This window comes from Neolamprologus multifasciatus, chromosome 9 (genome assembly GCF_963576455.1).
Source record: "Neolamprologus multifasciatus chromosome 9, fNeoMul1.2, whole genome shotgun sequence".
Classification (NCBI taxonomy): Eukaryota; Metazoa; Chordata; class Actinopteri; order Cichliformes; family Cichlidae; genus Neolamprologus; species Neolamprologus multifasciatus.
The window spans coordinates 9,606,395-9,618,994 of record NC_140447.1 but is presented as its reverse complement, the minus strand read 5'-3'; the positions used below and the strand labels follow the sequence as shown (position 1 = coordinate 9,618,994).

The 12,600-nt window shown below is 40.4% G+C and overlaps 1 protein-coding gene and 2 long non-coding RNA genes across 3 annotated transcripts; 1 reads left to right on the top strand and 2 right to left on the bottom strand.

Annotated features, from left to right (window-relative positions):
• Window positions 1-3,099: 3,099 nt before the first annotated feature.
• Window positions 3,100-6,368, bottom strand: rmdn1 (regulator of microtubule dynamics 1). Its single transcript, XM_085172515.1, has 10 exons — window positions 6,147-6,368; window positions 5,587-5,692; window positions 5,398-5,482; window positions 5,036-5,195; window positions 4,846-4,935; window positions 4,695-4,750; window positions 3,759-3,846; window positions 3,646-3,676; window positions 3,377-3,510; window positions 3,100-3,257 (listed from the first exon to the last, which is right to left on the bottom strand). Exons 1-10 carry the CDS (start codon window positions 6,279-6,281, stop codon window positions 3,216-3,218), a joined length of 927 nt encoding a protein of 308 aa, XP_085028641.1. The 5' UTR covers window positions 6,282-6,368; the 3' UTR covers window positions 3,100-3,215.
• Window positions 6,369-7,429: 1,061 nt separating this feature from the next.
• On the top strand, window positions 7,430-10,683 carry LOC146510998 (uncharacterized). Its single transcript, XR_014876053.1, has 5 exons — window positions 7,430-7,933; window positions 9,130-9,204; window positions 9,462-9,621; window positions 9,885-10,196; window positions 10,382-10,683. It is a non-coding gene; the product is annotated as an uncharacterized LOC146510998 (long non-coding RNA).
• Window positions 10,684-10,703: 20 nt separating this feature from the next.
• LOC146510997 (uncharacterized) lies at window positions 10,704-12,596 on the bottom strand. The gene is made up of 3 exons (XR_014876055.1): window positions 12,099-12,596; window positions 11,228-11,382; window positions 10,704-10,951 (listed from the first exon to the last, which is right to left on the bottom strand). It is a non-coding gene; the product is annotated as an uncharacterized LOC146510997 (long non-coding RNA).
• Window positions 12,597-12,600: the final 4 nt, after the last annotated feature.

The window sequence follows — 12,600 nt, the reverse complement described above, 5'->3', positions numbered from 1 at the left end:
GAGTATGTTTGGGGAGTGTGATTGTGTGTACATGTCCATTTACGTTTATTCCTGCGTTGGGTGAGTGCTGAGTGTTTGTATATGTGTGCATGAGGGTGGGAATGCATGTCTGTGTCTGTGTGTGCCTGTTTGTCTGTGTCTATATGTCAGGTCGGGTCTTAGACTTCACCTCTCTGGGAACTCCCAGGCCCTCCAAAGTGTGGAGGCCTATCTCCCCTCACCACACTCCCTGCCGGTGACTGATGCCCTCAGGGGTCGGTGCGTTGGTGGTTCTTGGTGTCCGGGGCTGGGCGCTCAGGTATGTACCAGCTCACTCCCGGTGACTACTTGGCGGGGCCTGGCGCCTGCTGCTCGGTCAGGCCTCTTCCGGGGCGCGGGGGGCCCTCGGGCCTCCGGCCTCTGTGCCTGCGGCTCGGTTCACTCTGGCACAGCTGGCTGCCGGCAGAGCCGGCGGGCACGCCGGTGCAGCCCCCTCTAGCTTCTGCCCGGTGGCTACTGGGTGACCCCTCATCTGGGGATCCTCAGCCCTTCCCATGAAGGTGGCACGGATGCCCCTCCGGTGGTCCTCCTTGGGCTCTTGCACTCTGGGGCCTCTGGATGTCTGGGGCCTGGATCTCCTCCATGCCTGCTTCATGCCCTGGGGGACGGGGCTATGGCTCTCTACATCCTCTAGCAGACCATTACATGGGGAAACCATTTGAATACAAGCGCGCCGATCCACACAGGTGTGCACATGGGTGTTCACTGTTCGTAGACTTAAATCACACCTTTCTTGGCTGCTACTTCAAAGCACATTGTGCGCTGTCTGTCCTGCGTGCTGCACAACAACATTCAATATTTAGTATTTACTGCTGTTTTCACTTAGCTAGATTAATGCGATGGTGTTGTGTATAGTATGTTGCATTGTTTTGTTTTGTTTTTTGCTTGTTTTCTATTCTTTTTCTCTCAACAGGTGATCCCGGAGATATTTTTTCTTCCCCCCTTTCTCACTGTCCCTCTCCCCTTCTGTTTTTCTTTTCCTTCCTCTTTCTTTCTCCCTTTCCTATCCCTCACTCATGTCTGTCCCGTCTGTAACAACTGAAAATAAAATAAATAATAAAAACAAAGGTCGATCAAATGGACCAATACGGCAATGCCATGATGATCCATTTGGCAAAATAAATCCATTGGGTATCCTTGTTGGTCTTCAGACAACAATTCTGACGGCTAAAGAAACCAAATGGGACAGGCGAAAAAAAAAAAAAAAAAAAAAAAAAAAAAAAGGATGGCTTGTTTCCAGTCCAGGCATTACTGCCTGAATGACTGTCATGGATCGAGGTGATCCAAATGTAGGTGCAGAAGAAAGTCTTTAACTTCCCTTAAGTACAGTGGCAGTGGATGTGGGTTGGAGATGCAATGAGCTTGAACCTGCAGGCGACCATCTTCACTGCCATCTGTGACGGAGGACTCATCTCTCCTGTTGTCCTGCAAGCAAACAATCATATTTTTTGGAACATGAACTTAATTGCTTCCTTAAAACATTTTTTTTCTGCATTTAGACAATCTCAGGCTCCCTCCCCACCAGAGAGGTGACATTCAATGTCCCACTGTCAGTCTGGATCGCCGTGACCACCACTCAACACACAATAATGTCATGAAAGCATCATTTTAAAAAAAAGGGCTATGCAAACATGGCCAATAACTTTCATTCTAACTTTCATGGCCGACAAACACGATCCTCCTTTTCCCCAGATTACCCTTTCTGGGTCACAAAATAACCTTTTAAGATATTTTCAGGCGAGATTGTAGCTGTGTAATGCTCAAATATCTACTTAATTTATCAAAATATCACATATTTGTAAAAGTGCTTCCACGTTTTCGGAGAGCTCTGTTATCCACCGGCGCGATAACTGACCGGGAGGTCAAGGCTCGATAAGAGTCCGCGAGCACAGCTAACTCCTGGCTTATTGTTTTCAACCCCCCTGCACTCTTTTGCTACTCAGGTTAAACATGATTGATTGATTGATTGAGAGTGAGTGAGAGAGATCTATCTATATATATCTATATATATCTATATAGATCTAGATATCTATATATATATCTCTATAGATCTAGATATCTATAGATATCTATAGATCTAGATAGATCTATATATCTATAGATCTATATATCTATAGATCTAGATAGATCTATATATATCTATATCTATATATATCTATAGATCTAGATAGATCTATATATAGATAGATCTATATATATATCTATATATATCGATATCTATATAGATATCTAGATATCTATCTATATATATCTATATCTCTCTCTATATATATATATATATATATATATATATCTCTATATATATGTTCCATCTCAATTAAGTACTGTATGCTTTTTATACTTTTAGTAGTGTGTCCCACAAACAGCAAATATTTTCAAAAAAAGTAAGACATCTTTGGGGGTGCTTTGATTCATTTTGGGGGTGCTGAAGCACCTCCAAAACTGGGCTAAAATCGCCCCTGGTTATGGCTATGGATTGAAAATACCCCCCACACCCCACCCCTAACGGCTGCACCTCCCGAAGAATTTTGTCTGGGCTCTTATTTCACTTTTTTATTTCAAACAATCAACAGAAAATTTCACAGACATAGTTTTATGTAAGGTTTTTAAGGCTGTGGTGTTAATTTTTAAGTAACATGAGCCCAGCGGCAGCAGCAACCCTAGGTTAACACTAACTAGCTAGCAAGATTATAAACCTGGTGCTAAACTAAGAGAAGCCACAAAATCAGTTTGAATAAGAGTAAACATTTACTCACCAAGTCAGTGTATCAGGTAAAGATTCACAGCAATGAAAACTGACGCTTTTCCAGGTTTGCTCAACATATTCCATAACAAATGCACCATGAACATGCGGACTGATCCAAGAGGGAGAAGGACGGTAGTCACGTGGCATTTTCAAAACACATCTTTCATCCTTCCGCACTGAGAAGCAAAACTTCCATCTTACTTAGTTTCTAAGTTAAGACAACTCAAATAAATTGAGTTTATCAGCATTTTTGCATAAAAAGTACTGGTAACTTATTTAAATCGAGTTCTGATAACAAATTGATAAAAACTGAGTTCAGCCTATTTAATATTTTTAATTAAACACAATATTACATTTTACAGTGCAGTTTAGGAAACAGTCTTGTTAGCAGCTGTTAAGGGTCCAGAGGGGCAACATGTTTCACCGAGCTTCATCCCAGCTTCTTCAGGAGATCCACAGCTTCCTTGTGGACCTGCAGAGGAAGAGGGGCATGCACTGATTAAGTTAAACAGTCCCACTGATATACAGTTAAACTGAAATATACAAAAACACAGAGTAAATCATAAGTCTGGAGTCAGGGTGTGTGTGTACCTCTTTGTCTTCCAGCGTGTGAGCAGGGTATTCCTTTGTTTTGGTCAGCCACAGCAGAGCTTTCTCCTTGTCTTTCATGGCTAAATAAGTCTTCCCGAGCATCAGCAGGTTCTTGCTGTAGAAGTTTGGATCGACTGGGAAAAACAAGAGAGACAAATGTTTGTCGGCTGACTGCTTTTTTTTTTTTTTTTGTTTGTTTGTTTTTTTAAAATCACAGACACATGTTTGTCTGTGATTTTTAAAGAATCGTGTTGGTGACAGTACTCTACCTTCCTCAGCTTTTAGGAAAAACGCCAAAGCCTGAAAGACACAGAAAAACAAAACTCACTGTGCAGCTAGTAAGAAAGCAAAGGATGTCAGATTCAGACTGGGCGGTCCTCACCTCCTCGTATGTAGACTCGGGTGGTGATGAGAATATTACAGCTGCCACCTTGCGCTGATACCACGGCAGCTCAGCAAAAGCAAAGCACCTGAGAGACAAAGGACAGCATATGTTAGGTGCCACCCATGTGGATGTTACTTTACTGTACCACCTTGTTGCAGACATATACACCCTTTCATGCAAACGGCACTCCCTCATGGCTGTGGCCTCTTTCAGCAGGATACTGCACCCTGCCTCAAAGCAAAAATGGTTCAGGGATGATTCGAGGAGCACAACAATGAGTTTGAGGTCCAAGCTTGGCCTCTAAATTCCCCAGATCTCAATTCAATCAAGTAATTGCGGGATGTGATGGACAAACAAGTCCAATCCACCTCACAATTTAGAGAACTTTAAGGATTGGTTGCTAACATCTTGGTGCAGATGCTCCAGCACACCTTCAGGCATCTAGTGGAGTCCATGCCTCGACGAATCAGGACTGTTTTGAAAGAAAAAGGGGACCAATGCAATATTAGGGGGGTGGTTGTAATGTTATGCCTGATCAGTGTATATTTTCTGGGATTTGCACATAGAAAGTTGCTTCAAGGGCTTTTTAGTCATTTATCTTATTAATCATGTTGGTTGAAATCCAGACACTGATCCAGCTTTACCAAATGAACATATGGTAAAGATTTTAATCTTAAAGTTTCATCCAGCACATTTAGTCGACATCTATTTCGTTTTACATTCCTTGGGCCGCAGAGAGTCACGACTGCATTGCTTATTTTTTTCTAAATTTACTCCAATTCCAGCTGCACTCCCTTGGAAGTTGTGGAAGAAACACTCCCGTAGGTGTGAGAGTTCAAGCACACAGAGCTAGTTTGAGAGAGGGGAGCCCTCCTTTCTCTCACAGTGTTAAAAAGCAAAAAAAACACCCACAAAAACAAAAAGCAGTCTCACCAGTAACCCAAAATGTGTATGGAGGTGGCGTCTTTAGGGTTGAGCTCGATGGCTCTCTAAGAGGAAAGAAAAAAAAAAAAAATCAGTGTTCAGATGTTAAATATGACGCTGCGATTTTGGTCACATGACTTCCATCTTAAGGTCCTCTCACCTCTAGATGATCCCTGATGATGTACGAATTTCCAATTTTAACCTTGACACCCTCATAATCACCGACGTCGCTGAGACAAATGCCGTACCACTGTGTGACGAGCAGAAAAAAAAAAGAAAAGAAACCTGTTAAAACTCGTAATCAACATCCTGTGAGTGTCGAGTTGGCCTCGGAGAAACCACAATCTCACCTTGTGAGCTGCAGAGCACAGGTCATCTTTCTCCAGGGCCTTTTTGGCGTACTCAAAGGCCTCAAATGTGAGCTGCTTCTTCCGCCCGGCCTCGATGTTGGGCAGGAGGGACAGGTCCCGAGAAGCCCGGGCCAATCTCCACAGGAACTCTGCATCGTTGCTACACACACACACAAAGAGAGTCATTATTGTCCAACTAAATTCAGACTGAATGAAAACAAAAACCATAACTTTACACCCAGTGGATGGTAAAACACTTTGCTTTGGTGGCATCTGGTTGTTGTATTACAAAAACACACACAAAGACAAAAAAACAAAACAAAGATCAAATAGAATAAATAAACCCTCTGAACTCTCCTTACCTGTCTTTGTACTGCACCAGCAGCTGGTAGAGTTTCTCTGTCTCTGCACAGCTGTACAGGTAGTCAGCCTGCTCCAAAACCTCCCCTAGACAGACACAAAACCCACCAGTTCAGCCATAAAGCCCAGCTGACATTCACTAGATCAAACCTAATAAAAAGCACATGTTCGTATCTGAGATTGCCACCTACCTCTATCTAAAGCGCAGACCACAGCTGAACTCTGCACCTTGCGATAAGCTGCATAGCCGAGGCACGACAGCGCAGGGAGCCCCAACAGGAATGCAGCCCGTCCACTCTGTGCACAAGTGAGGAAGTGACACAAAAACACACTTGTGAATGCAAGCACTAGGCAAGAGCAGACTGTCTCCCATTCTAAGTCATTCTTGGCGTCTGTGCTGACCCTGAGTAACCTGAACCCAGAGCTGGACTCTGAAGCCGTGGGGTCAATGCATTCTTCAGTCCACACGGGAACGTTACAGGATGTTCTAGGTGAAACTAACGCTGAGATCCAGTTTAATTATACAGCCAGCTGACAAGCATAGCAGCATCATTACTATACAGTACTGGTAGTTCTCTTCCTGCATGGATAAGCAGCTCTGACGGCATTTACAAACCCGTTGCCCCTTCACCTATATATCAAATATGAAGCTCCGAGGAAGTGGCACCACTGACCTTCCTGAGCGCAAATCACGGAGCTCGCATAAAGATAAAGAAAGCAGTGTGATAATGAATGAAGCAGCGTTATTTACAGTCAGAGCGGTGGAAGTCCTTCGTAGAGCAGTCCAGTAGTTTCGGTTCGTCCCTCTGCTTTTTACGCAGTTTGCGCCAGACCCAAACTCCACTAAAGCCCTGCTCACACACCGTGTTATAATCCTCCCAGCCATCTTATCACAGGTCCACACTATCAGTGATCACTCATCACACTGACACAAGCTTACAACCTCTCGGGTAGTGTCCCCGGAGCGGGCGGGTGGTGCGTTCAAGAGCACAAATTAAACACGTTGCAAAATAAATAAATAAATGACTAAAGCGTGGATTTTTAGGGCAAATAAAAGTCAGTTTTGTAAATACTTTGAAGCCGGAACAAAATATCCTTGCTTTAAAATAAAAATGTATTCCACCCAATGCAAATGTGCCTATTTTTCTCTTTATATGTTCAAACAATTACAGTGGAAAAAACAAAACAAAACAAACAAACAAAAAAAAAAACAAAACATGAAAGACTCTTTTATTCATGCTTCACCAGGATATATAAAAGCATGTATAAATTATTTGCTGTATGTATTAAATCCCAAACCTTTAATTATCTTGTCTCTGAAAATCGACCGAGTGGTGTTTTGTCAGCAGAAAAGTTATAGTTTAATAAACAACAGAATTAAATAAATATTCAAGGATATCCTTCCAGTTAGTAGTGAGTGTTCAAAAGTTTAAGAAGCTAGCCTTTTACCTTAGCATTACTAGGTATTATAGAAAACGCTAAAATACAAGCTCTCGTCGTGACCAAAAACGGAAAAGCTCTTCTGTGAATATTATTAGACAAAACGACGCAGTCGTTTGGATTGAGAACAGCTCAAAATTAGACATATCAAGTGTCTGTTTATTGGCCAACACTGGTTTGAAAACAACACAGCAGCTCTTCTATAAGCTAAATAAATAGCTACTCACAGTCCGTCCAGAGAAAGGTCTCTTCCAGCGCTCTTAACTAGATGGTATCTGGTCGCTTCACCAACAGCAGCTTAAATTGGCGTTCAGCACAGCTGCAAAACACTTTTCTTGAATGCACCCCGGACAACGCTGTGCCGCTTTGTTATCGAGTCGGCGAGAAACAGAGAAACAACAAAAACAGAAGAACGTTCCGGCATAATATGAAGCGCCTATCGTACAGTAATGTTACAACAGCGTGTTTGTTAATATAATGTTGTCCAGGTGACGCAGACACACCAAACAGGCATTTACACAAAACTTCAACTTTAGATAAAAGTAGTTGTAAAATTAGTTTAAGTTGTGAAGCGAGCAGAACACTGGGCAGGGCCATGTGTATGGGCTCAAAATGTGGTCATAAATATTTTGTACTTGTAAATTGGTTTTGTACTTGTAAAAAAGATTTGTATGTGTAAAGAAAATTTGTGTGTGCGTAAAAAAGATTTGTATGTGTAAAAAAAAATTTGTGTGTGCGTAAAAAAGATTTGTATGTGTAAAAAAAATTTGTGCGTGCGTAAAAAAGATTTGTATGTGTGAAAAAGATTTGTGTGTGCGTAAAAAAGATTTGTATGTGTGAAAAAGATTTGTGCGTGCGTAAAAAAGATTTGTGTGTGGACTTAGCCAAAAAAAACCCTGCAAGTTACAAGTACGAATTTTGACCCTATTTTTCTTCCTTTAAGCTGATTGGTCAATGTCATGTCAATCACAAATTAAACAATCCAATCAGAGAACAGATGGGTTTGGCTGTTGGGGGGGATGCTTTACGGACCTTCAGGTCCTGGAAGGGTTACACAGTTTGAAGATGGAGGACAGCGGTGGCGCTTCTGCTGCGCAGGTAAGCTTTAATTTATGGTTTACTGGAACAAGCTAATTGTCCAGACATATATTTTTGAATATCATGTTCGGTTACTACACTGTAATTTTTCACGGTGCCAAAAGCTAGCTTAAAAAGGGCTCTCAACATTAGCCCTAGTGTTGCATGTGTTCAAATAGTCTCCTGTGTAGCACGGTCTGTCTGCTTAAACATCAGCATCGTGGAGAATTATGTGTTTGGATTTAAGTTTAATCCCGATGAGATGTCGTTTTGGTAATAATTGGAAATGAAATGCTCTGACTTGACCTTAGCACTGGTCCCAGGTCACCCCCGAGTTTGTGTTAGAGTAATACTACAGTAATTACAGTATACAACAACTTTCAGCAGCTACTGAATGTTAGGGGACCTAGCTTCAGTGAGCGTTTTGGGATTTATGACAGCTTATAGGCAGTGACATTAAGAAGTACTCTGTTATACAATACCAGATTGACCGAGAATGCTTCTGTAGTAACTGTAGTGCAGTGTCTGTCTGGTATCAGTAAGCTAATGTCTGTTGATATTTGCTTTGCTGGATGTGTCGTGTTCAAAAATTTAAGAAGGAATTATGGAGAAAAAGATTTAAAAATATTGAATTTGCTTCAGCAGTTGAAATTACAAGTTTATAGTGCCAGCCTTTTGTGTGAACCAGCTTCCCAAAAAGGATAATGCTGAAACGGGCAATGAAAACAGATGCTGATTCTAAGGCCCAGTTCACCGCATCTTGTTCAGCAACCCTAACCCAGAGACTAATCTAACCATTATCGTGTGTTTGTAAGCATGCTGCAAAAACCCCCTCTGCACTCTAGGTGTACCTGCAATATTTCAAATACAGCGCTGAATTGCGCTCTCAACCTTCAAACATGGAGTGCCAATATGCAGCACATTTGCATTGTGTACATCTTAAAAAAATAATGAAACAGCCTTACTTAATAATTTTGTAAACTAAATTTTCAACCCTAACAGATGTCAAATGTGTTTAGGGACTTTTGCATCTTTTGCATGTGTCTTTCTGCATCGGGTTATGTGTTTTGAAGTGTGCTATACTAAATTTGTGGGTCATCTGTGTCATCATGGGAACATCCACGGGGTACTTCAGAGAGAGAAATAGGAGAGTGTATGATACATCCATAGAGAAATGTGTAAATCTTTGAAAATTGTCTGATTGTTTTACTTAACAGGTGACTGTAAATCAAGTAGACCTTGGTCGATCTCCCTCCAGAACAGAGAACCTGGGATGTCCCTGTGACTCTTTGGTGGGTTCATTTTTTTTTTCATTATTAAAGTTGTTTGAATTTTTTGAATACAGCAAGGTTGCACAGGATAGAACATATTTAAAAATAATTTTTAATGCAATTCAGTTTCTTTACTGTATTACAAAGTTAATCAAAATAAAAAGATTTCATGAGAATATTATTTGGTTTTATTGAGTTTAACGCAGTTTGACATTTTATTGTTCCTTCAATGCACTTCATGTGATATCAGTAATTCAATAAATCTTTTCTTCTTTCAGGTGGCTTTAGGAAGACATGTTTTCCAAAACCTTCAAAATAGGCTGGTGCAGTCCTACCAACAGCAGCCCTTGGACCTTGATCATATTGAGTTCCTCTGCGTGAACGCATCAACTCTAGTCTGTTCTCTTTCTGCTCATATTAATGTTCCATCACTGGTAGGTTTATTTGATTTAGTTTTGGTTACCTTTAAAAATTGTTTCAATATATGCCATTCTTATGTGTCTTATAATGTTAATTTTACAGTGTAGTAATTATGCTATACAAATACACCTGTCATCCATTGCTTTGTTAAATCCAAGATGAAATTTTGTTCTGTGTTTCAATATAAAGATTGGGGATTAGAATAATGTTACTAAGATGGTAAAACTGAATTCTAGGATTTCATCCAACTAAATATTTTAATGCAACCATTTTTTAGGTAGTTGAAGCTCTTCACCACCTCATCTGCCTCATCCATTCCGATATGGATACAAGAAGGTCTGCCATTGTTGTTGACAGCTCAGCTGGTGAACGGGGGAGGCCAAAGCTCTATGTTTCCAAAGACCACCTCAAAGATCTAATAAAGATGGACCTCTCCATTCCTTGTATCTCCAAGCTTTTGGGCATATCACAGAAAACAGTCCGACGAAGAATGGAAGAGTGGGGCCTCTCAATAACAGCAACCTACAGCTCACTATCAGATGATGAACTTGACAACTTAATTGCAGCCATAAAACAGGAATCAAAAAATCTGGGTTAGTTATTCATGTGAAAAATAATGCTTGTAATAAGACTATTTTATTTTTCTTGCTAGCAACCTTTCATATTTACATGAATAACACTAGCTGAATGTCATGATTAGTTAGTAGTTTGATTTACTGTACTATAAGTGCCTTCCAATGTGCTGTTGTAATTCTTTCACTATGGAATGCCTTTTTAGGCTACAGAATGGTTAAAGGACGCCTCAGGGCACTGGGCCACAAGGTGCAGTGGAACAGAGTATGGGATTCCATGCGTTGTGTTGACAGCGCTGGAATCCTTGAAAGGATGGCAAATCTTGGATGTGTTGTCAGAAGGACATACAGTGTTCCTGGTCCTCTGTCACTGCTCCACATTGACACCAACCATAAGTTAATTAGGTAAGTTTAACATAACTCAATAGTCATAGGGCACATTTGGGCCCATTACTATTTAAGTCATTCATGCATATGCAAACACGGTATTTTACATTACACCATTACTTTACCGCCTGATTTTTTTTGACAAGATAAAGGCATCTAAAATTGAGAAAAGTACTTCTTCATGATCAGCATTGTCAGCTATGCTGAGAGTTCGCCTTCCAAGTCCAGCTTGAAGAAGCCGTATTTCATTCTTTGGGGTTTTTGTCGTGGAATCAGGCAAAAGACAGAATTGCAACTGAAGGTTGCGAACTGCATGTATCACATTACTAGGAGCTGGGAAAGGCCTCTTTCCTTTGGATTGCCTTCTTTGAAACATTGCTGGAAATGACCTGTAAATAAGATTATACATTTGAGGCATTAAACACTTTGCCAATTTCTTCCAAATTAAAGCAAGACTACTCATCTGATTGGAAAAGTACTGCATTGCTGTTAAGGTGAAATGTCATAATGATGTTTAAGGAGGATCCAAGTGCATAGGTAATTTGCAGAGCAGGTTGTTTAAATAAAACGATGACTTACACCCACCCCCCCCCCCAAAAAAAAAAAGAAAAAAGAAAAAAAAAAGAAAGGAGTAACATTACTGGCAAATTTCTTTTTCTTTTTACCTTTGCATTTCTATTTGGGTGCTCACTCTTGGGGTTTGCTGAGGCACTGTCGCAGTAACAGATGTGGTTGCAGTTCCACTCCTAATATCAGACTGGGAAGTTGACAGAATTCCCACAAGACTCAGTATAGCCTTCTCTATTGCAGTCTTTGGCTCCTGTTGAAAATATATTTATATGTTATTGAACATCTGCATCTTCATTTAAACAATACCATATGGTTTCCCGATATATCCCTATTCCCTTATTAACCTAATATTAAAATAGTTAACAGTATAACTAATAGTCATGAGTGAGAGTTTAAAAGAACACTAAGGAAGCTTGTTAAGCCATAGTTACAGTAGTAGAAGAAAATTGAAATCAAATACTTTATACACGCACATATATTTGTGCTGTCAGCGGTAATCTCCTTAAAATGACGTTAACCAGTGTAACACGTTAGCGCGGTTTGCTCGTTAACGCGTTAGCAGCTACTGAAAATTAAGCTAGGTCCCCTAACATTCAGTAGCTGCTGAAAGTTGTTGTATACTGTAATTACTGTAGTATTACTCTAACACAAACTCTGGGGTGACCTGGGACCAGTGCTAAGGTCAAGTCAGAGCATTTCATTTCCAATTATTACCAAAACGACATCTCATCGGGATTAAACTTAAATCCAAACACATAATTCTCCACGATGCTGATGTTTAAGCAGACAGACCGTGCTACACAGGAGACTATTTGAACACATGCAACACTAGGGCTAATGTTGAGAGCCCTTTTTAAGCTAGCTTTTGGCACCGTGAAAAATTACAGTGTAGTAACCGAACATGATATTCAAAAATATATGTCTGGACAATTAGCTTGTTCCAGTAAACCATAAATTAAAGCTTACCTGCGCAGCAGAAGCGCCACCGCTGTCCTCCATCTTCAAACTGTGTAACCCTTCCAGGACCTGAAGGTCCGTAAAGCATCCCCCCCAACAGCCAAACCCATCTGTTCTCTGATTGGAGTGTTTAATTTGTGATTGACATGACATTGACCAATCAGCTTAAAGGAAGAAAAATAGGGTCAAAATTCGTACTTGTAACTTGCAGGGTTTTTTTTGGCTAAGTCCACACACAAATCTTTTTTTACGCACGCACAAATCTTTTTCACACATACAAATCTTTTTTACGCACACACAAATTTTTTTTACACATACAAATCTTTTTTACACACGCACAAATCTTTTTCACACATACAAATCTTTTTTACGCACGCACAAATTTTTTTTACACATACAAATCTTTTTTACGCACACACAAATTTTCTTTACACATACAAATCTTTTTTACAAGTACAAAACCAATTTACAAGTACAAAATATTTATGACCACATTTTGAGCCCATACATG